Source organism: Erpetoichthys calabaricus, chromosome 7 (assembly GCF_900747795.2).
Source record: "Erpetoichthys calabaricus chromosome 7, fErpCal1.3, whole genome shotgun sequence".
Taxonomy (NCBI): domain Eukaryota; kingdom Metazoa; phylum Chordata; class Cladistia; order Polypteriformes; family Polypteridae; genus Erpetoichthys; species Erpetoichthys calabaricus.
The window spans coordinates 44,505,740-44,531,490 of NC_041400.2; the positions used below are offsets into that span (position 1 = coordinate 44,505,740).

At 39.5% G+C, this 25,751-nt stretch overlaps 1 protein-coding gene across 24 annotated transcripts in view; it reads left to right on the top strand.

The window, feature by feature from the left end:
* Positions 1-25,751, top strand: part of LOC114654324 (receptor-type tyrosine-protein phosphatase delta) — a 2,007,901-nt gene that overhangs the window by 1,855,725 nt on the left and 126,425 nt on the right. For 8 of the 24 annotated variants that reach the window (XM_051929989.1, XM_051929990.1, XM_051929988.1 and 5 more), the window contains 5 exons: positions 14,025-14,051; positions 16,128-16,245; positions 18,154-18,741; positions 19,114-19,214; positions 22,157-22,413. In XM_051929989.1, the coding sequence (XP_051785949.1) occupies positions 14,025-14,051; positions 16,128-16,245; positions 18,154-18,741; positions 19,114-19,214; positions 22,157-22,413 (1,091 nt within the window). The remainder of the gene's footprint in view (positions 1-14,024; positions 14,052-16,127; positions 16,246-18,153; positions 18,742-19,113; positions 19,215-22,156; positions 22,414-25,751) is intronic. The other 16 variants (XM_051929991.1, XM_051929993.1, XM_051929996.1 and 13 more) reach the window with 5 other exon arrangements.

Sequence of the window (25,751 nt, forward strand, 5' to 3'; positions counted from 1 at the left end):
TTATAAGTAATGGTGGTGAAATTGATTTGAATTAGAATACAGCGCATAGCAGTCTACAATTAGTGCTGTAGGTGCTTATTTTAAAGACAGATTGATGGAAATAATCTAATCAAAAACTGTTTTAGAATTTCATTCACATAGTTTATACTCCACTTATCCTAGTTACTTGCTGTGGTCTCATATTTGTCTCCATTCCAATTTAGTTACTCCATTGTTCCTGATGCTGCTTGAATAAGCTCTTTTTCTACCTGTCTGTAATTAAATGTGAAAGTTCTGAAAATAGACAAACAGAAAAATATTGGCAACCTGTCCATTACTGTTCCCAAATACATACACACACACAGTTGTAGTTCACATTTAGCAGGCATTATAATAGATGGTTAGGACAGGCCATATATGAAGCCAAACTCAAACCAATAAGCGACAGAAGAATTCCATGTCAATTCTGTGATGCACACAGACAACCACACACCCTACATACTGAAGAGTCATTCGGCATGTGGTTTGGCTCTGAGACAAAAATGATAAATTTACATGCTATTAAGAGCAATTGACTTCCAAGTATATTAATACATTCAGACTGTTGAGATGTAAAATAATCACATTTTGCTTGTCACAAACATGAAGAAATCAGAATAATTAAGCGGATTATCCATAAAATTAAATTACCTGTAATATACCATAAACCTTTGCCTGGGGAAGCTATGATTTTGAAAATCAATGAGCATGATAAATTAGCTGAGCTGCATTGTATAGGTTAATACTGTGTGTGCAGAAACACTCACCCTTATTTTCTGTTCACTTTTCTTTTTATAATTTATTAATGACTTGTTAATTGTTTAATTTATTACTGAAAAGATTCCAAATGTTGTCTTTTCAATACTAATCCACCAGTACATCTTCATTAAGAGAGCCATAATAGTTAGTACTGTACCCTCTCAACTCCTTGATCTCAATCCCATCCTATTCTCCGTCTGTGTGGAGTCTTCATGACCTAACCATGCCTATGTGAGTTTTTTCCACTGCAGTTCTATCCCATGTTTCAAAAGCATGTTTCTTAGGTTGACTTGAAATTCAGAAATGTCTGTGTATGAGAGAGACTTTGTGTGTGCATGGTTTGGGCCCTATGATAGACTAGCACTCCTGAAGCTGGTTCTTGACTTCATGTGAGAGTATATAGTATACGCCAGACTGCTGCTTCTCACTGACAACAGAAAGTCACTTTTTTATTTTTTCCTGTTTTTTAACTATGTGGTAAAAGCTACTTCTATGCATGACATTCTTTTTTTGAGTATATTTCCCTGAATTTAAGAATTGCTGTTACAACTGTCTGCTTGCTCTGGACTTTGTTAACGTACTGGAGTTCTGGAACTTCTGGATTAACATCTGCTGAGGAGGGCTTCATCATAAGGCTATATAAACCTGATTGTTTTACCCACCTATCTAACTGCTGTGAGCCTTCTACCATCCTTTAATGACTTGTTGGGCACAGCCATCAACAGTGTGTCTCTCTGCGGAGGGATTGTCAACCTCATCAAGAGGTTTACTTAGCTCAGCAGCAATATTCATGTTTCTGGTGACTCTTCCTATGAAGTCAGTAGATGGATTGGGAGAGCATGTGGGGTCATGAAGTCACTGGAAAGGGATGTGCGGTGCTCCCAATATTTCTGCAAAGGGATGAAGGTCCAAGTCTTTAGAGTACTGGTGCTCCCTGTTTTGCTATATGGTTCCTAGACAAGGACACTATCCAGTGACCTGAGATGAAAAATGGACTTCTTCGGTACTGTTTCTCTTCAGAGAATCCTTGTGTAATGCAGATTTGACTTTGCGTTGAATGAGCGGTTGCTCATGGACACACAAATAATGCACATTGCCTGTATTGTGAGAGAATGTCACTTACGGGTCCATAGCCATGTGACGCAATTCCCAGAGGGTGATCCAGCTCACAGGATCCTCATTGCTCAGGACCCGAGCAGCTCTACCAGGCCAAGGGGATGTCCATATAACACCTGACTACAGCAGATAGATGGTCATTTCCGGAGGGTGAGACTGAACCATGTGTACGCCTGGAGGGATTGCCAACCGGGATTCCAAGGTGTTATGTTGTGTGATGGGTGCGGCAATGTACTGTATCAGTGCATGCTTCCCAACCTGACCTGACCTTCTACCACAATGCCCTACACCTCTTGACGTGACCAGTGATTGAATTTTCAGCAGTCTTTTTATGTTTGGTTGGGTATACTTGCTATCAGCTAACTATGTGATGCAGGGCTTGTCAGTCTTGGCTAACACATTGTGTGCAGTAGGATCAAAGGCTGTTGCTGTGCTGTAGTTGCAGAGTGTTCTTGAATTGTTTTTTTGTTTTTTGCCATTTTCCTGGTTTTTGTCAGCCCTGTGCCACTGATGAATTTCCTGCCTGGTACATATTTGTTATGGCACTAAGATATTCATCATCTCAACTGTGAAGTATGAATGTGCACCTTTGGCTTGATTGTGTGATTTATTATCACTGTAAAGCTCATGAGATTACGCAACACTGATTATAATGTTCATCGCTTCTCTTTGCCCATTACTAAATACGAGAGATGCTAAAACATTTTTGCATGCTTTCATTACTTCTCGCTTCAAATATTTGAACTCCCTGTTTCCTTGCCTCCCTGTTAAAATACTCATTAGACTGTAATATATCCAGACCTCAGCTGCTAAGAGCCTTCACACACACCAGTTGAACAGAACACATAACTACTGTCCTTAACCATTTGCATTGGCTACCTGTTTCTTTACATATCAAACATAACATGGTACTCATTACTTTTAAAGTTTTCCATTATCTAACTCCTGTATATCTTTCCCACCTCCTTCATAGATACAATCCTCCAAGTGGCCTTAGGTCCTCTGATACTGGACTCCTAATGGTCCCACAGAACAAACATTTTATGGCCTCCCACTTTTATCTGGAACTCAGCAGCTGCATCACTGACTGCTCTTCACTTTCTTCTTTTAAAACTAAAGTGAAAACAGTTCTGTTTAAGGAATATTTTTCTTCAGTATTAGGTTTTTAACACCCGTAGAATGAGAAAAGTGAGTAAAAAACTACATATAAAAATTGCTCACAGTGGTGATGATACAGCACCAAATTAAAACATGTTGAGAAGAAAAAACCAGAGAGGTCATGTTTGGAAATGCTTTGTGTACAAAGCAGCAGAATTTCAGTATGTGATTGAGGGAATAATGGTTATTAAAATTTAAAAAAATGCCAAGTCACACATACAAAGGCTTTTGGTACCCATTGCGGAGTTATTTCAAGAATAGATTTGAATGACCACGAGAGATATACAGTTACTAAATCTTGATAACATCTGGAGTACATTAGTTTTAAGCAACATGACACCATGGATTTAGCCAATGTTGTTGCTCTCTGTAAGCTTCCAAGGAACCTCCAGGTGTTTAAAATGTAAACATGCCCTATTGACTTCAATATCTGAGGCCAGAGCATGGTCTAGTAAGACCAACTACTAGAAGATGACCATAGTCCCTTTCTTTCCAGAGCCCCCTCTGGGGTCCATGTGCTAACTTTATTATGACACCACAAATTATAAGTAAGCTGTTCACTGTAACAAATTTATTTAAGGGAGGTCGGTACCATGTTTTATTGGAATGTTTTGGACCATGTCTGATCTAGCCATTCATACTTCGATATCACTCGCATTGTCAAGGTATACTGGTATTTAGTCACAGTTACAGGCATTTTACAGTTGTTGTCTATAGTAAACAATGTGGTTAACTGTGGTCATTAACTTTTCATTCACTTTCACATATTCTCAGATTGGTTTGTTCTAATCTGATGCTGACTCCTGAGAATTGTTCCATTAACAGTCTCATTTTCACTTAAATCTGAAATGATTCTCATCCCAGTCTGGACACAGTGTGTACACAATTTTCATGCTCTACTTGTGTCTGCAGGTTTTACTCCTAGTGGTCTGATTTTACATCAGACATCCCTTAGGTATGCTTGTTAGGTTAACTCTTTGAGGGCTGAATATTTTTTCCAAAAAACACAAAGCAATGGTTTCACACAGAAATCAACATAAAGCATCTGTTGCTGTGTTCCATGGCTGCCAGTTCGCCAGGAATGTGCAACAAGCTGGTTGCCCTGGGGTGGGGTGCTAGGACGCCAATTGCGGTCGCAGTGCATCACAATCTGATTTGTAGTTCCCGTCTTTGTAAGTGGAGGTCCTCCCATGCGAATGTTGCCATAGGCACGTCAGCTACATGAACCTGCTCAGCACCACAATCAGCTGGGGACCGATCAGCTGATGCTGCTACCTCACATTCATTTTCGATCACTTGTATCAAAATCGGAGGCCGGCAAGACAGAGTCCAATTCAGTGATAACATGCAAAACGTCATCCATGGAGTATTTTGCTTTACGCATTCGCCTCGATCTCTCGCCAGATATCAATGTCATTTTTGCCATTGTTTGCGCCTCGCTACTCATGCGAATGTAGGGAATCTCGGTCAAACCAGTGAAGCTAACTTTCCTACCAGCAAAGAGAGTCTAAGTTTAACATAACAGCGGGTTTTGTCTCTGTTTACAGTTGATTATCGCCGTCAACCCTTCCTGTTGACAAAAGTCGACATCTGCCCTGAAAGAGTTAATTAAGTACTCTAAATTGTCTTGTTGTGCTTTGTGATTGTTACCCTAGTCAAGATTGGCTCGCACCATGCTTTCAGTATTGCCAGCTTGGCTCTAGCATCCAGCCTCGTCCCTAAAATTGAATTAAATAGGTTTGAAAATGTATAAACAAATGGCTGAATAAACAGATTTCCCAAAACAATAGCTTTTCTAATGCAATTACATTCAGACATACTGTTTTATTACTACAATGATATCTATTTGTTTATGAAACAGGACTAACTTTTTTAGATATCACCCTCAAGAGTGTTGCATTTTCAAGATGTCAAGTGATCTCATATTATTTAATTGATCAGCACTTTCACTTTTAGTGAAAAGCTAATGAAAAATAATTAGTTATATCTTCAGACATTGGTGGCACAGTGCTGCCTCACAGTATGGACACCAGAGTTCATGTCCCTGGTGTTCCCTGTATGGACTTTGCATGTTCTTGCCATATCCACATGCTCTGGCTTTCTCCCACTGTCCAAAGACATGCTGGTTGGGTGGACTGGCATTGCTAAATTTGCTGTGATGTCTATGTGTGTTCAGCCTGTGATGGGCTGGCCCTTTTTTTCAGGTGTTGTACATGCCTTGTCCTGATAATTGCTGGGTTAGGCTCCACCCCACTGCAACCCTGCTTGATTTAAGTGGGCTTAGAACATGGTATGGTTGTAGCAACCGCACAATACGGGAATGCGATTCCTACACTTCACAACCCATACAGGGGAGTGGACGATGTTTGAAAGCATAATAGCACAACCATATTCGGTCCTTGTCCCCTCTTGCCACGATTCCCTTCTTAATAATTTGCAGCAAAATAAAACACAACAGGAAGTGGAACAGAAAAAATATATTAACAGTTGCTGTTACATTAACTTGACCGGTGCCTGAGTGCCCCTTAGTGAACCCCTTCCCCAGACGCCCTCCCTAGCGCCCAAATACTAACCCCCTGTTTGACACAGAAGGCAGGAAACACACTCGTCCTTTGGCGGAACGGCTTCTCCGCGGACTATCACGAAGAATAAAACTCAGGAATCCGACTCACCAGACGGGAGCACCCGGAAAACACCAGACCCTGGCCTCTTCTCGGGGATTCGTCCTTGAATATTTCTTCGGGGTGGCCACCCATGAATAGCAGACGTCCCTGGGTGAAGTAAAATCCTGAATAGTTCTTAGAGCGTGGATAGTCGCTGCGATGCCTTCAGCCTTATCCTTTCTTTTTCTCTCCTCTACTTGTTCCGCCATTCCCCTTAAAAAGAGAAAGTTTCCCGCCGAAAATCCTTGCCCCTCTCGGCTGTTATGGCAACCTTACACCGGCAACAGGCAGCTGGAAAATTTACTCGGGCGGGATCCTTCCAGACCGGGGCGTCACCAAAGGTGCCTGAAGGGCTATTTAAAACACTCTCCCAGCCAATATTATAAAGTGACGGAACAATCCAGAAGGCTAACACGACTGTCCGTTATGTAGCCTTGCTACATAGTTCCCCCCCCACAGGTTTCCCCAAGGGGGTACCGAAATATGGTTTAATGCTACTTACATTAACCGTATCTATTTTGGACTCAGAGTTAGTCCCTTTCTGTACCCGGTAATTATTCGGTCCAAGCTGCTTTAAAATAATAGCTGGTCCTACCCATTTGGGCGCAAACTTAGAGGAAAATTTACGAGCAGCATCAGACAAGTGATGAGTTCGAACCCAGACCAAGTCTCCCCCCTCGTAGTGCACTTTCCGATGACGGGCATTATAATACTTGGCTTGTCTTGAAGTTGACCTCACCAACCTAGCCTGTACCTTCTTTTGTAACTCCTCTAGAGTTGCAAGCGTACGATATTGGGGAGTATCTGGCAAAGGGACTGATTCCATTAACCGATCAAGTGGGCCTCTGATTTGACGACCCAGTGCAGGAGTTTCACCCAACGCCTCGTGCTTCGCCGTGTTAATGGCAAACCGTAATTCAGGAAGCCATTTGTCCCAGTCTTGATGACAATCTCCAACGTAGGATGCAACCATTGTTTTCAGGGTCCTGTTCACCCTCATTGCTCTGGGGATGGTATGCTGTTGTCAATTTTCGCTTTACCCCCCAAGCTAAATATAACCTTTCCATTATTTCACTGGTGAACTGAGGACCACGGTCCGATACAATGAACTTGGGGACCCCCCACCGAGTAAAAATCTAATTTTTTAAGAGGGTGCAGATCCGGTGAGTCTTAGCATCGGGCAGAGCAAAAAGCTCTACCCATTTAGAAAAATAGTCCACTACCACCATCAATATAGTTTTCTTGGTGGTAGAAGATGGCAGTGGTCCCATCAAGTCGACTCCCAGCATCTCTCCTGGCTCCGAAGGAATCATGGACTGAAGCTCCCCTGCTGGTTTACCAGGTGGAGTTTTATACTTTTGACAGATCTGACACTTTTTAACGTAGTCCCACACATCTCTGCAGACCGATGGCCACCATGCCACTTCTAGTAACCTCAGTAGGGTTTTTAACTTCCCCAGGTGTCCACCAAAAGGGCTATCATGATAATAATTTAGAAATTCAAGTATATATTTTTCTGGGAGTACCAGTTGGAGCTTGGTGCCCCCGCTCTTAGATGGTACGGACCTATATAGCACCCCTTGTAGCTCCCTGAAATGAATGCGGCCAGGTTCAGCCTTAGCAACACTCTCTTTAAGCTCCAAGCAGGCTGGACAAGTATCTTGTGCTTGTGCTATATCCTGTAAACTTAAAGGCAGGGCAACCACTGGCTTTGTGCTATAGCCATACACACCACCCCAGTCATCTGTGGTATTCTTGACAATGCATCGGGAACAATGTTGCTTCATCCCTTCCGGTAAAAAACTTTAAATGAAAATGATTGAAGGCGCAATACCCACCGGGTAAGGCGTGATGACACTTTGGGTTGATTAAAAATATAGGTCAGGGCATTGTGATCCGTATATACTTCGAATTCCACCCCTTCCAAAAAATGACGCCATTTCTCTATTGCCCAAACCACAGCTAAGCACTCTTTTTCAGAAGCAGAATAGTTGAGCTCAGGGCCTCTCAGACTCCTAGATGCATAGGCAATCACCCTCTCCATTCCATCCATATTTTGCGTGAGGACCGCCCCGAGCCCTACATTGCTGGCATCAGTGTGTACTTGGTAAGTTAACTGTTGGTCTGGTTGAGCCAGGATGGGCGGACATTGCAGTGCTGCCTTGAGTTGGTCCATTGCCCCCTGACACTCTGGGGTCCAGTTCCAGGAAATGTCTTTTTTCTTCAAGTGGTTGAGCGGGGCTGCTATGTCAGCCATCCATGGGATAAACTTATGATACCAGCCCACAAGACCAAGAAACCTTTGTAAACTTTTCAGATCAGAGGGTGGAGGGTAGTTTTGAATAGCTGAGGTTTTCTTAGGATCAACCTCAACGCCCTTTCCTGATACCACATGCCCTAAAAAATGAATCTGCGGTTGTGCGAGGCGACACTTCTTCACATTTAATGTCAGTCGGGCTTGCCCCAGTCGCTGAAAGACAAGGTCCAAATCCTGGAGGTGTTGGTGAAGGTCAGGGGAGAAAACAATAATATCGTCTATATAGACAAAGCATATCTTCCCGATCAACCCACGCAAAACCTGCTCCATCAGACGCTGGAAACTTGCACCCGCATTCTTCAGGCCAAAAGGCAGGACCCGAAATTGGAACAAACCTTCTGGAGTGGAAACCGCAGTCTTATGTATGCTGCCTTCTGCCATTCGCACTTGCCAATAACCACTGCGTAGATCTAATGTACTAAGGATGGCCGCTCCGTGCAGGGATTCCAAAATTTCATGTACCTGAGGCATGGGGTATGCATCTAAGAGTGTCTTGGCATTAAGTCCCCTGTAGTCCACACAGAATCTGTATGTTCCATCTGCTTTCTTTATCAAAACTACAGGTGCCACCCATGCTGACGATGAAGTCTCAATGATCCCTTGTTCCAACATCTTGCCGATATGTTCTTTAATAATCCCTTTCCTTAGGGGCGAGACTCGATAAGTGCGATGCCGCACCGGAACCTCGTTCACCGTATGGATGTCGTGTGTAACCACCTGCATTTTCCCCAACTCCTCCGTCCATACATTCGGCCATCGGCAAAGCAGAGGTTTGACTTCATCCAGCTGGTTTGAAATAATATCCGGATCATTGGTCTCACAGGCCTCCAACTCTGCAACATAAAATCCCAAGTATGCCCCATGCAGTTCTTCCCGGACCTTTGCTACAAAAGGATGTTCCCCACTGCCTGGCACCAAGTATTTTCTAAGATGGAAATGAATGGTCATCTTTACTGCAGTGATAAAGTCTAGACCAAGGAGCAAAGGCAATGACAGGTGCGCATCCTCTAGGATATAGGTTTCCATCCTCCAAGCCACGTTATGGAGTAAATACTTCAGCGAGACCTTACCCAGGGCCCGGTGCTCAGTCCCATCGGCCATAATAAACTTAATGGTTGAGGTAGCCAGAAGTTTTTCATTCTGTCTGGCTATTTTGTTCCACCAGCTTTTCTGCATTAGTGTGAAATGGCTACCTGTATCTACTACTGCGTCCACACACCAGCCTCGAATATGGACTGGGAGCACTAAGAGGGTAGCTATAGTGGATACCACTGAGACACCTGCCTCAGTCTGTCCACCTTTTGATTGCTTGGCTGACTTGGTGGATTGGGTTTCCTTTTTACTGGCATGAACTTTCTCCCAGTAGCCCTTGTTAGATGCCCAATCACGTTCGACTGCACACCAAGACCTTTACCAAACCATCCACGGTGGTCACAATCCCTCTCAGTCCCCCAGCCAAACGGGGGTTACAGGCATTTAATATTCGACGCACTACTTCCTCTTCCTTCATCTCGGGTCGCCATCTCAAACATAGAGCCCTATAGTCATATGCAAAATCTCGGATGCTCTGTGTTGGAGTTTGAACCATGAGCCGAAGTTTTTCTTCTAATTCAGTCGCATAATCTTCTGGGAGAAACGCCTCCAGGAAATCCTTCTTAAAACCATCCCAGGTGTGGATTGACTGTTTGCTTGCCTGCCACCAACTTTTCGCAGGACCCTTCAAAGAGGCATTAATCACCCCCAAAAGTTCATCTTCCCCCATTGGAGCAACAGACAGAAAAGCATCTGCCTGTTCAACGAAATTAATTATGTCCTCCGAGGTATATGACTCTCCCAATTTAGGAAACTCCATGCGAAGGGACGGTACGGCTGGCGGAGTACACGAATGCACAGTGCGGGCTGCCTCCCGGGGAGTGGAATGCGCGTTCACTGATCCAAATGAACGCAGATTATTCCGCACTTCGCGCCGAAGATGTTCCTTCCATAGCTGATCACGCCTCTCCAGGCATTGCACAACATCCCGCTCCAGCCCAATAATCTGCTCCTCCACATATTCTCGCAGTTTTTCCATCGAGTCATCTATATAATTTCGCAAAGCATCTTCGCGGGATAAGGTGCTGTCAGCCATGGATGAGATCCGCTCGTCAAGCGCTTCAATCCGCTCCGTAATCTCAGCAAGCAGGGGCGGAGTGCTATCGTTATCCGCCTCATCAGGTCCGGGAAAATCACTCAGGTACATTGATTGAAGCAGGCTCGCTCTCTCTCGGACGGCCGAATGTGCCCTCACCGTTACGTGACGGCTACCGGCTACCACTTCTTCACACAAGGAGTCACTCGGCGGGGCGATCGCCTGCCCCGATTGCCCTAAAGACATCATGGCTGATTAAATTGTTTATTATTTATTTTTTTAAAGAATGGACTAAAGGGAACCAAAATATGACAGATGCTTATTATACTTCCTCAGAGAGGGCACCACTCTGTAGCAACCGTACAATACGGGAACGCGATTCCTACACTTCACAACCCGTACAGGGGAGTGGACGATGTTTGAAAGCATAATAGCACAACCAAATTCGGTCCTCGTCCCCTCTTGCCACGATTCCCTTCTTAATAATTTGCAGCAAAATAAAACACAACAGGAAGTGGAACAGAAAAAATATATTAACAGTTGCTGTTACATTAACTTGACCGGTGCCTGAGTGCCCCTTAGTGAACCCCTTCCCCAGACGCCCTCCCTAGCGCCCAAATACTAACCCCCTGTTTGACACAGACAAAAAAAAGAAAAAAAGTAAATAATAAGAAAAACTGTTCTTTGAGAAAGCAAAAGGAAGATTTCACTTAGTCCAAAATATAGGAAAACAAGAAACACTGCAGTTTAGTTCATCCGTGAAGGCAGGAAACACACTCGTCCTTTGGCGGAACGGCTTCTCCGCGGACTATCACGAAGAATAAAACTCAGGAATCCGACTCACCAGACGGGAGCACCCAGAAAACACCAGACCCTGGCCTCTTCTCGGGGATTCGTCCTTGAATATTTCTTCGGGGTGGCCACCCATGAATAGCAGACGTCCCTGGGTGAAGTAAAATCCTGAATAGTTCTTAGAGCGTGGATAGTCGCTGCGATGCCTTCAGCCTTATCCTTTCTTTTTCTCTCCTCTACTTGTTCCGCCATTCCCCTTAAAAAGAGAAAGTTTCCCGCCGAAAATCCTTGCCCCTCTCGGTTGTTATGGCAACCTTACACCGGCAACAGGCAGCTGGAAAATTTACTCGGGCGGGATCCTTCCAGACCGGGGCGTCACCAAAGGTGCCTGAAGGGCTATTTAAAACACTCTCCCAGCCAATATTATAAAGTGACGGAACAATCCAGAAGGCTAACACGACTGTCCGTTATGTAGCCTTGCTACATGGTATGATAAGAAAGTTGAGAAGAACTACCATATACATATTTGTGGTATTATAATATAAATACCACATATTTATATATGTGGTATTATGACCCCTAGTGGTCACTACACATTAATGGATGGATATTCTGTTTATATATAGATAAACAGAATATCCGTCCATTAATATGTAGTGACCACTAGGGGGCATTTCATAGCCCTTAATCCTTTACACAACTTCACAAACACAGTTCTAGGTGCAAATAAATGGTTTCATCTTCACAAATACCATTTATTATACTTATTTCTTCCCCCCACAATTCACAATTCCAACAATACAACTCTTTCCTCCTACACATCTCCCAGTTGAGGTTTGACTGACTCCCAGGGGATGGTTTAGCAGCTGCTTTTCAACCTGGACCTGAGAGTACTTCCAGTGTAACAAGAATGCCATCTGGAAGCACTTCTGGGTCAGGTGGAATCTCTCCTTAACAAAGGAGACTGTCCCAGGCAGAGCCCTGACACTCAAGAATCCTAACAGACCTGCCCACCAGAACTACAGCTCCCATACAGCCTTGTGGGTTTCCAAACAGGAGCCATACCAGAGAGATGCTGCGATCCAGAATATAGGGAGAATACATGGCTCTGGGAGGCAGTCTCCTGCTGTCATTCTGCTACAATGACCTCCTGAATGGGAAAAACATCACTAACCAACCAGTCCATCCGCATACTTCCATGGTACTATTGTATAAGAACCATCCATCCCAGCCTGGATGGCAACCAATCCCTTTGTATGACAACATATATATGATTTCTGTCTGTCTAACAGTTGCACTCTGTTGGCCGTATTCATCGTTGATGTTTGTAATGCACCACCTTTTGAAATGCATGTAGTAATAATAAATAAAAGTGCAATGCATTTTTCACCTCAACAGTGTCACAGACATTAGCACTGCTGCTGAGAATCCTTTTACCAAATCCTCTATAATTGAGGCAACAGATAAATGGACAGTGTAACTTAATAAAGAAAGCTGTATTTAGAAAAATATGACAGAGCAAATACTAATGTCATGCAAGTGTAGCAAAATAAGAGCAGGAATAAATCAATTAAATAAATAGCAATAAAGGATCCAAGTTTGAGACCCCCGCAGTCAAAACATGAGCTAATTTGATCTGTGTTACAGTCAGTGGGGCTCTGCTGAGAATACTACTTCCAGTATCAGCCTTTCTTATTTCCAGTCATTTTTTTACTATTTAACATTTCCTTTAGTAGGTTATAGTGTCACTTGTATACACCATCAGTTGGAATGAAAAATTCAGTACATTACATTAGTACGAACCCCTTGATATATACATGCTGAGAATGAAGTTCTTGAGCGAGAGTGAGTGCCATTGTAGGTGCACAGATTTAAACTTTAGACCCATAGTCCACTATGTACCATGAACTGGGCTACCTGTTACTGTAAGCTGCGGACAAAAAATTAAATATGGTGCATATTTTTCAGTGAAATGCACTACACTAGCACTCTTGTTATTATGCATGCCTCATAACTTCAGAGCCCTGCATTTAAATCTTATCCTGTGGTCTTGTCACCTTCACGACCTTTGAGTAGGGCCACTTCTGTTCTGGATGGAAGAGTATGAACTGGGGATGCTTCCGGAGCACCTCTTCGCTCAGAGGTCAGACTGTGGGTATGACTGGGAATCCCCTGAAAAAGGGATTTAATAATTCTTTGCATTTATATAGCGCTTTTCTCACTACTCAAAGCGCTCAGCAATTGCAGGTTAAGGGCCTTGCTTAAGGGCCCAATAGAGCAGAGTCTCTTTTCTGGCATTTACGGGATTCGAACTGGCAACCACACAGTACTGTGCAGTTTCATATCATAGAGACAACAGAATGAAAACACACAAAATGTAAAGTATATTTGTTTGTCAGAGAAAGTTGCATGTTCACTGTTCAACATGCAAGAATTTAAAAGATTTGTAGAATATAGAACTGTTGCAAAAATACTATATAGTAAGGCTCAAAGAAAATATTTCTTGATATTATGTTTTTAATGAGAAGAATTTCGATGAATGTGCTGGACATTTCAGCTGCCAAATTTGTTCCTGAATGTGTGGTTTTCATTTGTAGTAATTAAAGAAATGATTAATAGTAAAGATTTTCTGAAGGCATTTTTTAAACATGACTACGTAAGAGGAGAATTAGTTAAAGAATGTATGCTTTACAGACTTCTATGAAAATTACTTCTCTCTAATTCTGTACACAACATTAATGCATCTGCATAGAGCTAAATGAGAATTATTTCAAATATTATTTTTTACAGCAAAGCACTATTTCTTTACTGTCATGTTTTTATTTGTAACAATGTTAATGATTAATACCATCTGGAGAATTTATCACATCTTGATATCCAAGGTTTGCTGTTTAGTGTTAATCTCTTCCAAGCATACATAACAGCGTGTCAGATAATCTTCGTAAATTGTAAATTTCACCGTATATTATTACCGGGTTTTTTGTTTTGTTTGGTTTTTTTTTGAGACCCAGTTTAAATTGTACATTTAGTTTTTGTTTTTTTTTCTCTCTCTGTCCTTGTAAATCTGAATCAGTTGGAATTTGATGATGCTACTGAACATGTGAGTAGATTTAATTGGATGCATTTTTTTACGTGTGCATCTTCGCATGTTCTTTTCAGCTTCTTTTTCATTGCTTTTGATTTTGATTTCCAGCACATACTTGAGATATAGTATATTTGTGTATTTTCAGTTTTTCAACTGGTATGTTTATAAGCATTTGCATGATATTCTCTGTTCTGTGCTCTAAGTGCTTTGTTTGCCATTTTGATGCTGCTGATGATTGCTGGAACTAATGTCTTGAAAACAGGACTTGAAATTGTTACATTGCGTTAAGATTTTATTAAAGAAATTTAAAGCTTATATACAGTGGTGTGAAAAACTATTTGCCCCCTTCCTGATTTCTTATTCTTTTGCATGTTTGTCACACAAAATGTTTCTGATCATCAAACACATTTAACCATTAGTCAAATATAACACAAGTAAACACAAAATGCAGTTTTTAAATGATGGTTTTTATTATTTAGGGAGAAAAAAAATCCAAACCTACATGGCCCTGTGTGAAAAAGTAATTGCCCCCTTGTTAAAAAATAACCTAACTGTGGTGTATCACACCTGAGTTCAATTTCCGTAGCCACCCCCAGGCCTGATTACTGCCACACCTGTTTCAATCAAGAAATCACTTAAATAGGAGCTGCCTGACACAGAGAAGTAGACCAAAAGCACCTCAAAAGCTAGACATCATGCCAAGATCCAAAGAAATTCAGGAACAAATGAGAACAGAAGTAATTGAGATCTATCAGTCTGGTAAAGGTTATAAAGCCATTTCTAAAGCTTTGGGACTCCAGCGAACCACAGTGAGAGCCATTATCCACAAATGGCAAAAACATGGAACAGTGGTGAACCTTCCCAGGAGTAGCCGGCCGACCAAAATTACCCCAAGAGCGCAGAGATGACTCATCCGAGAGGTCACAAAAGACCCCAGGACAACGTCTAAAGAACTGCAGGCCTCACTTGCCTCAATTAAGGTCAGTGTTCACGACTCCACCATAAGAAAGAGACTGGGCAAAAACGGCCTGCATGGCAGATGTCCAAGACACAAACCACTGTTAAGCAAAAAGAACATTAGGGCTCGTCTCAATTTTGCTAAGAAACATCTCAATGATTGCCAAGACTTTTGGGAAAATACCTTGTGGACTGATGAGACAAAAGTTGAACTTTTTGGAAGGCAAATGTCCCGTTACATCTGGCGTAAAAGGAACACAGCATTTCAGAAAAAGAACATCATACCAACAGTAAAATATGGTGGTGGTAGTGTGATGGTCTGGGGTTGTTTTGCTGCTTCAGGACCTGGAAGGCTTGCTGTGATAGATGGAACCATGAATTCTACTGTCTACCAAAAAATCCTGAAGGAGAATGTCCGGCCATCTGTTCGTCAACTCAAGCTGAAGCGATCTTGGGTGCTGCAACAGGACAATGACCCAAAACACACCAGCAAATCCACCTCTGAATGGCTGAAGAAAAACAAAATGAAGACTTTGGAGTGGCCTAGTCAAAGTCCTGACCTGAATCCAATTGAGATGCTATGGCATGACCTTAAAAAGGCGGTTCATGCTAGAAAACCCTCAAATAAAGCTGAATTACAACAATTTTTGCAAAGATGAGTGGGCCAAAATTCCTCCAGAGCGCTGTAAAAGACTCATTGCAAGTTATCGCAAACGCTTGATTGCAGTTATTGCTGCTAAGGGTGGCCCAACCAGTTATTAGGTTCAGGGGGGCAATTACTTTTTCACACAGGGCCATGTAGGTTTGGATTTTTTTTTCTCCCTAAATAATAAAAACCACCATTTACAAACTGCATTTTGTGTTTACTTGTGTTATATTTGACTAATGGTTAAATGTGTTTGATGATCAGAAACATTTTGTGTGACAAACATGCAAAAGAATAAGAAATCAGGAAGGGGGCAAATAGTTTTTCACACCACTGTATAATAAAACTCAGTACAAGGGTGTATTGAATGTATCGTGTAACATCAAACATTTTTTTTAATTAAATAAAACTGTGTTGCTTTTTATTGTTTTTAAAAAAAAATTTTAGATACAAAGACAATAAAGATTTTGGGTTTTTTTTGTCTGCAGGAGATGATAATTTCTGGTCTGCAGCCTGAAACAACATACTCTGTCACTGTGACAGCATACACAACTAAAGGAGATGGCGCTCGCAGCAAGCCCAAGTTGGTGTCAACAACAGGCGCAGGTAAAACCTCTTTTTAAAAAATGTAAAACAAGGTCATGTAAAAATAAACATGAATCATTTTGACCATTGAAAAATAAGACAATTAAATAAACCTTTGAAACACATTGTTATTTGATAAAAGAGAAAAAACAACTCATTTTATAAGGGCTCTTCAAAAAGTATCTTCATTTTATGTTTTATAATAAAGTTCAAGGCATTGCAAATTCATTAGTTTCTTTTCAGATTGTCTGCACTCAGTGGCTACTTTATTAGGTACACCTTCCAGTGTAACACTAATAGCCTCTTCTTTCAAGCAAACAATCGTGTGGTATCAACTCAATTGCTCAATATAAATTCTGCATGAATGTGTGGCCGAAAACTTTGCAGAAGCTGCGTGATACTATCAACATCAGCATGGACTAAACTCCCTAAGGAATGTTTGCAGAACCTTCTTGAATTCATGCCTTAAGAAATTCAGGCTGCTTTGGTGGAAAAAATTGGGTATACCTGATAAAGTGGGCACTGAGTGTGATAGCAGTAGTAGTAGTAGTAGTGTTAGTGGTATTAGTATGTTTAGGAACAAAAATATTTTTTGTCTGAGTGAGCAATTGGTTATGAATCACATTTTCACCTTGCCAATTACCCATTTCTCCTAGTTGTAATCTGAATGCCTCTGTCATTTGGAACAAAGGTCAACCTAGCTTCTACACACTTCTAATGGCTGTCCTGAGTAACCTGTAAATCTATCACAGTTGTACAGCCACTTTTGAATGTGTCTGTCCACTCCTATACACTTAGGATAGGGAAAGAATAGTCTCCATACCTACCACATAAATGGGTGTAAATTTCTTTCAGGTCCTTTAACACCTTCCTCCTGCAAAAATCGCACAACCTTTCTCTTGTTTGGTTCAAATTGATGTACATACCGTCACATTTGCAACTCAGTAGCAGTCTTGATTGAGTTGTTCTTTGTTTTACATTACTTTTTTTACTATTAGACATACTTATTAAAATACTGAGTAAATAGCAAGGTGCAAAATATATGGAAAGCAGATGCAAAGAGAGATATGTTTAGTACAAATATGTAGTTCACATTCAGATCATATTGAAGTGTAAAGCTGTAAAGCTTTTTGTTTTAGGTTTACTTTTGCATAGGAATTCATTTTCTCACAGAGGAATAACCTCAGTACTATATCACGTAATTAAATACTGATTTTCAAATGGTTAGTTATATAGTAGAACCCATTTTTTGGCAGTCTCAGAATGATGAATCCCTTGGCAACCGCCGAGTTAGTCTAATGATTGCGTCATTTTTATCCCACCACTATCGGTTTTCACAAGTAACTATATGCTTATACCCAGACACCACAAATGCTTCATGAAGGTCTGCTTTTTGAGTGTCAGACCACCAGATGTTATAATTTTGACCATGACTCAGACAGAGGATTATAGGTGGATTATACAGATGCAGACATCTGAGCGTTATGCTCCTCTCAGCTTTTGAATGGTTTGTTTTTGTAATATTGCTTGGAAATATTTCATAATTTACATGAACATTGCATTTGGGTTAAAAGCAAACTTAAATATTATTGTTGAAATAGCAAAATATTTTTGCATAAAAATATTCAGAATCAGATATGTGTTTTATTTATTTATTTATATATATATATATATATATATATATAAACACTATGTATATGTATATATGTGTATATATATATATATATATGTATGTGTGTGTGTGTGTTTTTGCATATGTATAAAGAAATGGGTAAAAATATAATGAATTATATAAAAAAAATAGTACACATGTATATACAGTATGTGTGTGTTGTGCTGCACTATGTCTGTCTAGCTGTACTTTTCTTTAGAGTTTTCATGTTTGTATGGGCTGTCTTGCATGTTAATCAGTATAATTTTGTTTTCAAGTTCCAGGAAAACCCAGACTCCTCGTTAGTCCAACCCAAATGAGTACTGCTCTAATTCAGTGGCATCCACCAGTGGAAACATTTGGTCCTCTTCATGGCTATCGACTTAAATATGGTCGTAAAGACACAGAGGTCATGACCACGTTAGAGTTTTCTGAAAAGGAAGACCACTTCACCATCACAGATATTCATAAAGGAGCATCTTATGTGTTTCGGCTTGCTGCCCGCAACAAAGTTGGCTTTGGAGAGGAGATTGTGAAAGAAATTTCTATTTCAGAAGATGTACCTAGTGGTTTTCCACAAAACATTGCCACTGATGGTATCACTTCTTCAACATTGCAGCTAAGCTGGTCACCACCTGTACTGTCAGAGCGTAATGGTGTTATTGTCAAATACACTATCCTCTACAAAGATATTAACAGTCCATACAATCCTTCTGAACTTATTGTCATGCCTCCTGAAACCAGCGTGACAATCAGTGGCTTAAAAGCAGATACCACATATGATATCAAAATCCGTGCCTATACCAGCAAAGGTCCTGGTCCCTATAGCCCAAGTGTCCAGTTCAGGACACAACCATTGGATCAAGGTAGGATCTCTCCCCTTTTAGTGTCCTCTCAGAAAATTAGAGAGGATTACCATCTTTGTTTTCTTACCTAAATCCTTCCTCCCCTCTCCTTTCTTTATGCTCAGCAATGACCTAAAGGTATAGTACTAACTTTAACCTCTGTCCATGTGTCTGGTCATTAAGTAATTCTGTGCAAGGGATGCAGCTACAAAGGTAAGGTAGATATTGTTTTAACAATGGTAATGGAATGGTAATAGAAATTAAGGCCATTATTAATGAAGGTAAGAAATTTGATTACTTGCTTCTTTCCTTTCAAGTCTACCAATCATGGACAAATTGATATAAAAAGTATTGGCTTTGTTGTCTAAATCATCTGCACTGCCTTTTTTTTAGCAGTGTTTGCAAAAAATTTTCATGTGAAAGTCGCAATGAAGACATCAGTGTTGCTAACCTGGGAGATTCCAGAAAATTATAACCCTGCCTTGCCATTTACAGTAAGTGTTTTCACCTCATCAGTTTGAAATTGCTCCTTCTAGTCTCAAGCACTTCACTTAATGTTAAGTTTAAAGATTAATTAATCTGTACATTTTTTTATTAAATAAAGCTTTTCATTACAAACAGCTTATTCTAACAGCTTTTTATTTACATTAATCAAAAAGTAAGACAAATGATGATTTACATTTAAATAGTTCACAGATTTTACAAACTCGTTTTATGCTGTCGATTATAAGTCCTCCTTGAAACAACTGTCATAAAATAAAAATATTATAATGTATTATAATGTATACATTAAGTGGAAAATTGGCTACTAAGGTAAAATTGTGCTTACTCCATCATAGTATCAGTTTCTGTTCTTATAATGCTTAACACAAGATTAGCAGCTGTTCTAAATATTATTATGTACCAAATAGCTTACAGTTTAACTTACCATACAGAGTTAGATTATATAAAGTACATTTCGCCCTTAATGTAGCAACAATAGTTTTATATGTATGTTTTAAGTTATATACTATGCTGCTTTTCCAAAGACCATTTTTGGAAATAGTTTTGAATATGATTGGCTAGACAGATGTATTATACTATTTATAAAATCAGAATTGATGCAGTATAAGGAGCAAAGAGCAATCAGTTTTGAATTATAGGATGATAATAATAATAATAATAGGATATCGTAAATATAAAGGTTGTTGGCTTATTCTCATTTTTACTTCCTAGTAGTATGTTACTGAGAAATTTGTTTTATTATTTTTGTGTGTGTGTGCTTTTTTTTTTTACATTTGATTGTTTATCATTGTACAGTGATGACATCACTCGCTTTCCTCTGCTGCAACAACCATTGTTAGGATGCTATATTGTGTATGCGTTGATGTGTGACATCATAACAGCCATCTTATTTAAGAGTTGGCTTTATAATCTCATCTTTTTTTGTGAACATCAGAGGCTGTTATTACTCATATTCAAATTATTAAAAAAATGAAATGCTTAAGAAAACATCTAGTATCTGGCATTGGAAAAGTCTCTTGGTTCCGAATTTACTTTGCCCATAAACCAATACTCTCATGTCTCAGAGTTCTGTGTGCTGTCTTACTACAGAATTGGCAAATATCTGCCATTTTTAAAATTAAATCATGATGAATGCTTCATTTAACATAAAACTTCTGTTGCATGAAGCTGTGCACTAACATCTAACGTTAGGTCCCCAGGCTTGAGAATTAAGATGGTAAACTTTTATTCCTGCTCCTGCCAGTATCGTATGCCAGTGTTCATACAGATTGCACCACTACTCTTTTTTGTCACAAAATACATTTGCAGGGTTAATGTAGTTGCTTCAAGTTAATATTTTTAAGATTTGGGTAGATGAATAATATGCTTATTATTTCATCCCCACTACTCCGTAGATGCAATTAAGTAGGGTACTTTTTATATTCTGCTCCAGTGTGCTGAACACCTTGAAGAGAACAGTTAATGAATTTTAACTAAGCATTCCCTCCTCAAGTTATTATGTATTAAAGCCGCATTTGGCAGTTTGAGCTGTGCATTTTTGGGGCTAAATCTGAATCAATTCTGCACATCTCGATCATAAAATATTCACTATTTCTTATTGTTTATGACTTATCATATTAAAATAGAACTTAAAATAGAGAGTAGTCTTCAGCTTCTGCCACTATTGTTTTTATTTGTTAGTGTTTAGCTGCATCCATTTTGTTTTCTGTGCTGGCAACTTCCATATTTATATTGTTGAGAAGCATCATAATAGTAAAATGTTGCCACCATAATTATTCACAGTAGTATTATAATGATATGCTGAAATGATCTTATAATTAAGCTAAATAGTTTAATTCCCATTTCACAAGATAATAGTATTTACCACAAAATCTATTAATATTTGTTGTTTTGTTAAAAAAGAGTTTACTTTCTTGCACATTTCCAACCAGGGAAAATGTATAAAGTAACTAAGCCACTATAGATAAACTGCAGTGTGTCCCATATTGACCATAACATTCAGTGAATCTTTCAGAATTGCGATTCATATCTTGATTGCTTGTCTGATCAGTAACATTCATATATATATATATATATATATATATATATATATATATATACTGTAGCTGTTCAGTTTGGAAAGACAATCAGCGTTAAGCAGATTCTAAGTGGTACCACGTACATTCCACTTTGTGATAGTCTGTGTAAGTGCACTCCAAAGTGTCCTTAATGTCTTTAATTATTATCTACCTAATTATGTTATGCATACATTAACTTTTCAAGTGTGCATGTGTGTATTGCAGTATAAAACCATAACGTTAAGTTGAAATTGTGCAAAGTTCCAATGGACTAATACATCAGACTCTGTTTAGCAGTTAACATGATATGATTTCTCTGTTTGCCAGTATTCTTCATGCTGGTAAATGTAGATATTTCAATTAGAAGTTTTTATGTTGTGATAACACAATAATACATGCTGCCAATACAAGTAATAATGTGTTTGTTTTAGGATAGATGAAAAGGTTTATAACAGAAACATACAGTTTTTTTAAACTTCATTCTGTAATGCAAATGCAAATTTGCAAAACCTGTTTGAAAAACCTAAAGCAGAGTAAGTTACTGAAGCCGATCCTATCTCGAGCAGAGTCAATAAAAGTGAAAACACAATGTGAATAATTTTTTTAAACATGCATTCATAAAACTGTACTAGCAAAATATGTTTTTTTCAATAATATTCCTGAATCTTTTAGTGAGACTACATAATTTCATTTTCTGAAGTTTACATTTATGATGTCATATACTGTATACTGTAAGTGATGCTATATGTGATGTATACACAAGACACTGGTAAATGGTGCATTTCATGGTTATATTTGTATGTATTTGATCTTAAAGGAGCAACAAGAGAAGATGCTACTAGAAGCCAATTAAGTGTCTTAACCTTGTGTTCTAGATTCTTTATGACAATAGCCAAAGTGTTGAGGTGGATGGGAAAGTCACTCAGAAGCTTATAACCAATCTGCAGCCTGGAACCCAGTACTCTTTCTTGCTTACAAATCGAGGTAACAGTGCTGGGGGTCTTCAACACAGAGTCTCAACAATGACGGCTCCTGACGTCCTACGTACAAAGCCTTACTTCATAGGGAAAACCAACTCTGATGGCATGTTGACCGTAGAACTTCCTACAGTCCAGACAACCGAAAAAGTGAAGTGAGTAGTCCTTAAAAAATAAATAAATATGTAATGCCAAATATTCAAAGAAGGAATGTTAAACCCATCACTAACTTGGGAGGTATGAATGGTAAGAAAAATAAAAAGATTAACTTTCATTGGATTTGTTTTCCTTCTTTAGTGTACAATATGGCAAGGCCCAGACTCACCTAAGCCAAATTATTTTTCTTTAGAGTCACTGTCTTATTAGAATATGATTTATAGAAATAATGAAGAGTTCAATGTATTAAATGTGTTTTATTTGAATATATTTTGGTCAGGTTAATTTTAAAATATGTATTTGTGTAATAAAAAAACACCATTTAACCATCAGATATACATAAAATCTCACTGTAGCCACCAAAGTATAAGGCGAAGTTGAGCACAGGTAAAACGCGTGTCGAAAGAAATCTCTCAGTCCAAAAGTTCATTTTAAAAATATTTTGTGAAAGTTAAAAGCAAATAATCCATACAAGAATAAAGGACAAAATAGTTACACACGCAGAATAAAAAGCAAAAAAAAAAGAAAAATGTATCTTGTCTAAACTTAGCTTTTCTTGAGGAACTTTAGTTATTTCTATACTTAAAAGTTCTTCTTCTGTATGCTTTAACACTAGAATTACCAGAGCCTACGAAAAAACTCGTATATCCGGCCCACCTTAAATCGCTTCTTAAAACCTTTCTCACCTCTCCGCCAGCGTCTTTTGTCATCTAAATGTACTGATAAAGACATGCTGCCAGCAGCTGGCTATTCCATCCCCCCAACGACTTAGAACGTAAACAGGCTTTTCCCAGCTCTTGCCTTGATTGATTACCTGGGAGTGAAGTGGAGTTTTAGAGTACAAATAATAAGATTGTTATTTGAAACACACGCATTTCATATGTGTTGCATTTCTACAGTAATCTGTGTAAACACATTGTTAAAACAGAAACGTGTTATATATTCTAGTAGCAATTGACAAAATGTAGGCATAAACTATATAATGTATGAAGCCTGAAGTCCAAATATCAAAGAAACACTTTCACAAAAGGTACAAAAAAAAGCCACCGCCAAAAAAAACCCGCCTTAGTGTGAGACATTGATATGAATTAGCTATCACTGCTTCCGTGGCGTAACAGTATCAGTCGCTGACTGGGAATCAGAAGGTCATGAGTTCGATCCTGCACAACTCCCATTTGAGAAGTGTTCTTATTTTCACTATTTTAGAATAAAAAGATACATTTGATTTCAGTCTGTAACAGCCGGTGTAATTTATGATATTTGTAAAGGTTAGCTTTATTTTTTTAAAATTCACTTTTCATTGTCTCAGTCGCGTTCAGGATCCATCCCTACCGCCCCCCACCTGACACTGCTGTTTTTACATAAAGACGCGCTATAGTTCTGCAGTGTATCACGATACATACGACCGCGTGTTTTTTTCCCCCAGTATTGCCAGTCCCCACGTGTTGCCGTATGCTGTTTCTTTTGTACTCCAGGACATGCAGAGGAAAGCATAGTAAAGAGCAGTAACTTCAGCGCTATATGCAATCATCAGACACTCCCCATCTGATACTACTGTTTTCACATAAAGACGCGCTAAAGCCCTGAAGTGTACTTGTGACTGCATTGTCGTACCAATGCTTGCGAACTGAAGTGTCTGCATGCACTTTTCGTGGCATTATACGTGTATTTTTTGAGCATGCCCATGTAGCTCAAACACAGGAACATATGTTGATGTAAAAGTATAACAAAACAAGTGCACTTTTATTCAAGACTATAACCGAAGAAAAAAGAAAGCAAGTTACAGTAGGCGGTTGATATGACAGCTTGCATGGTGGAATGCTAAGAACTGCTGATTTCCATTCTGTGCTATATAACTTAACATTTGAATCTGATGATTGCATATAGCGCTGTCTTGTTTAGTGTGCGCAAGAACATGCAGGTGGCCAGTTGCTGAGTGCTACAACGCACATTTTAAAAAAAGAAAGAGACAAATATATGTGACGTTTTGAAGAAATCATTTTATGACGCGAATAGTACCAATCAGAAAACATCGTCGAAGTAATGCAATATTATTTGAAAACGAACAGCGTCAGGTTGGGTGTGAAGTTATACTGGCGCTGTTTGAGTCAGATAAGAAGCTGAATAAGCTGAAAAAGCTCCTGTTCTGACTCTAAGTAAAAAAGCATGAATTAATCAACAGAAATAACCGCGATCGATATCACCAAGTGTGATCAAGAGTACTGGTTCGATCCCCACTCACTCCTATATTTGCCGTTTTCAGTAGTAAGCTGCTCTTTTGTTAATATTATACAGTACACACATGCACTTGATATGTGTCTGTACTTGCGCTGTTACTTAGAGAGTCAGATCGGGGGGAGGGGTGATGTTAGAGCGGGTGAGCTTATTCAGTGCTTTTTCTTTCAATACATGTGCCTTCCCTGTTTGTTTGTATATCTCTGCCTGTCTGTCTCTGTATTACGCAGTGCTCTATCTGTCTGTGTGTTATGGATCTTGAAAAAAAATAAGTTATAAGGACGGTTTGCTGACTTGGAGCACCACTGCCTTACTGTGCCACAGAGACGCGAGTTCGATTCCCAGCTTTGAAGAAAGTGTTTTTTTTTTCCTCAAACGGACATTGAATTTATAAATTGGTATGCACTGTAAATCATTAACTTTAAAATGTCAATCGCGGTTATTTCTGTTGATTAATTCATGCTTTTTTACTTAGAGTCAGAACATGAGCTTGTTCAGCTTATTCAGCTTCTGATCTGACTCAAACAGCGCCAGTATAACTTCACACCCAACCTGACACTGTTCATTTTCAAATAATATTGCATTACTTCGACGATGTTTTCTGATTGGTACTATTCGCGTCATAAAATTATATCTTCAAAACGTCACATATATTTGTCTCTTTCTTTTTTTAAGATGTGCGTTGTAGCACTCAGCAACTGGCCACCTGCATGTTCTTGCGCACACTAAACAAGACAGCGCTATATGCAATCATCAGATTCAAATGTTAACAGTTATATAGCACAGAATGGAAATCAGCAGTTCTTAGCATTCCACCATGCAAGCTGTCATATCAACCACCTACTGTAACTTGCTTTCTTTTTTCTTTGGTTATAGTCTTGAATAAAAGTGCACTTGTTTTGTTATACTTTTACATCAACATATGTTCCTGTGTTTGAGCTACATGGGCATGCTCAAAAAATACACGTATAATGCCACGAAAAGTGCATGCAGACACTTCAGTTCGCAAGCATTGGTACGACAATGCAGTCACAAGTACACTGCAGGGCTTTAGCGCGTCTTTATGTGAAAACAGTAGTATCAGATGGGGAGTGTCTGATGA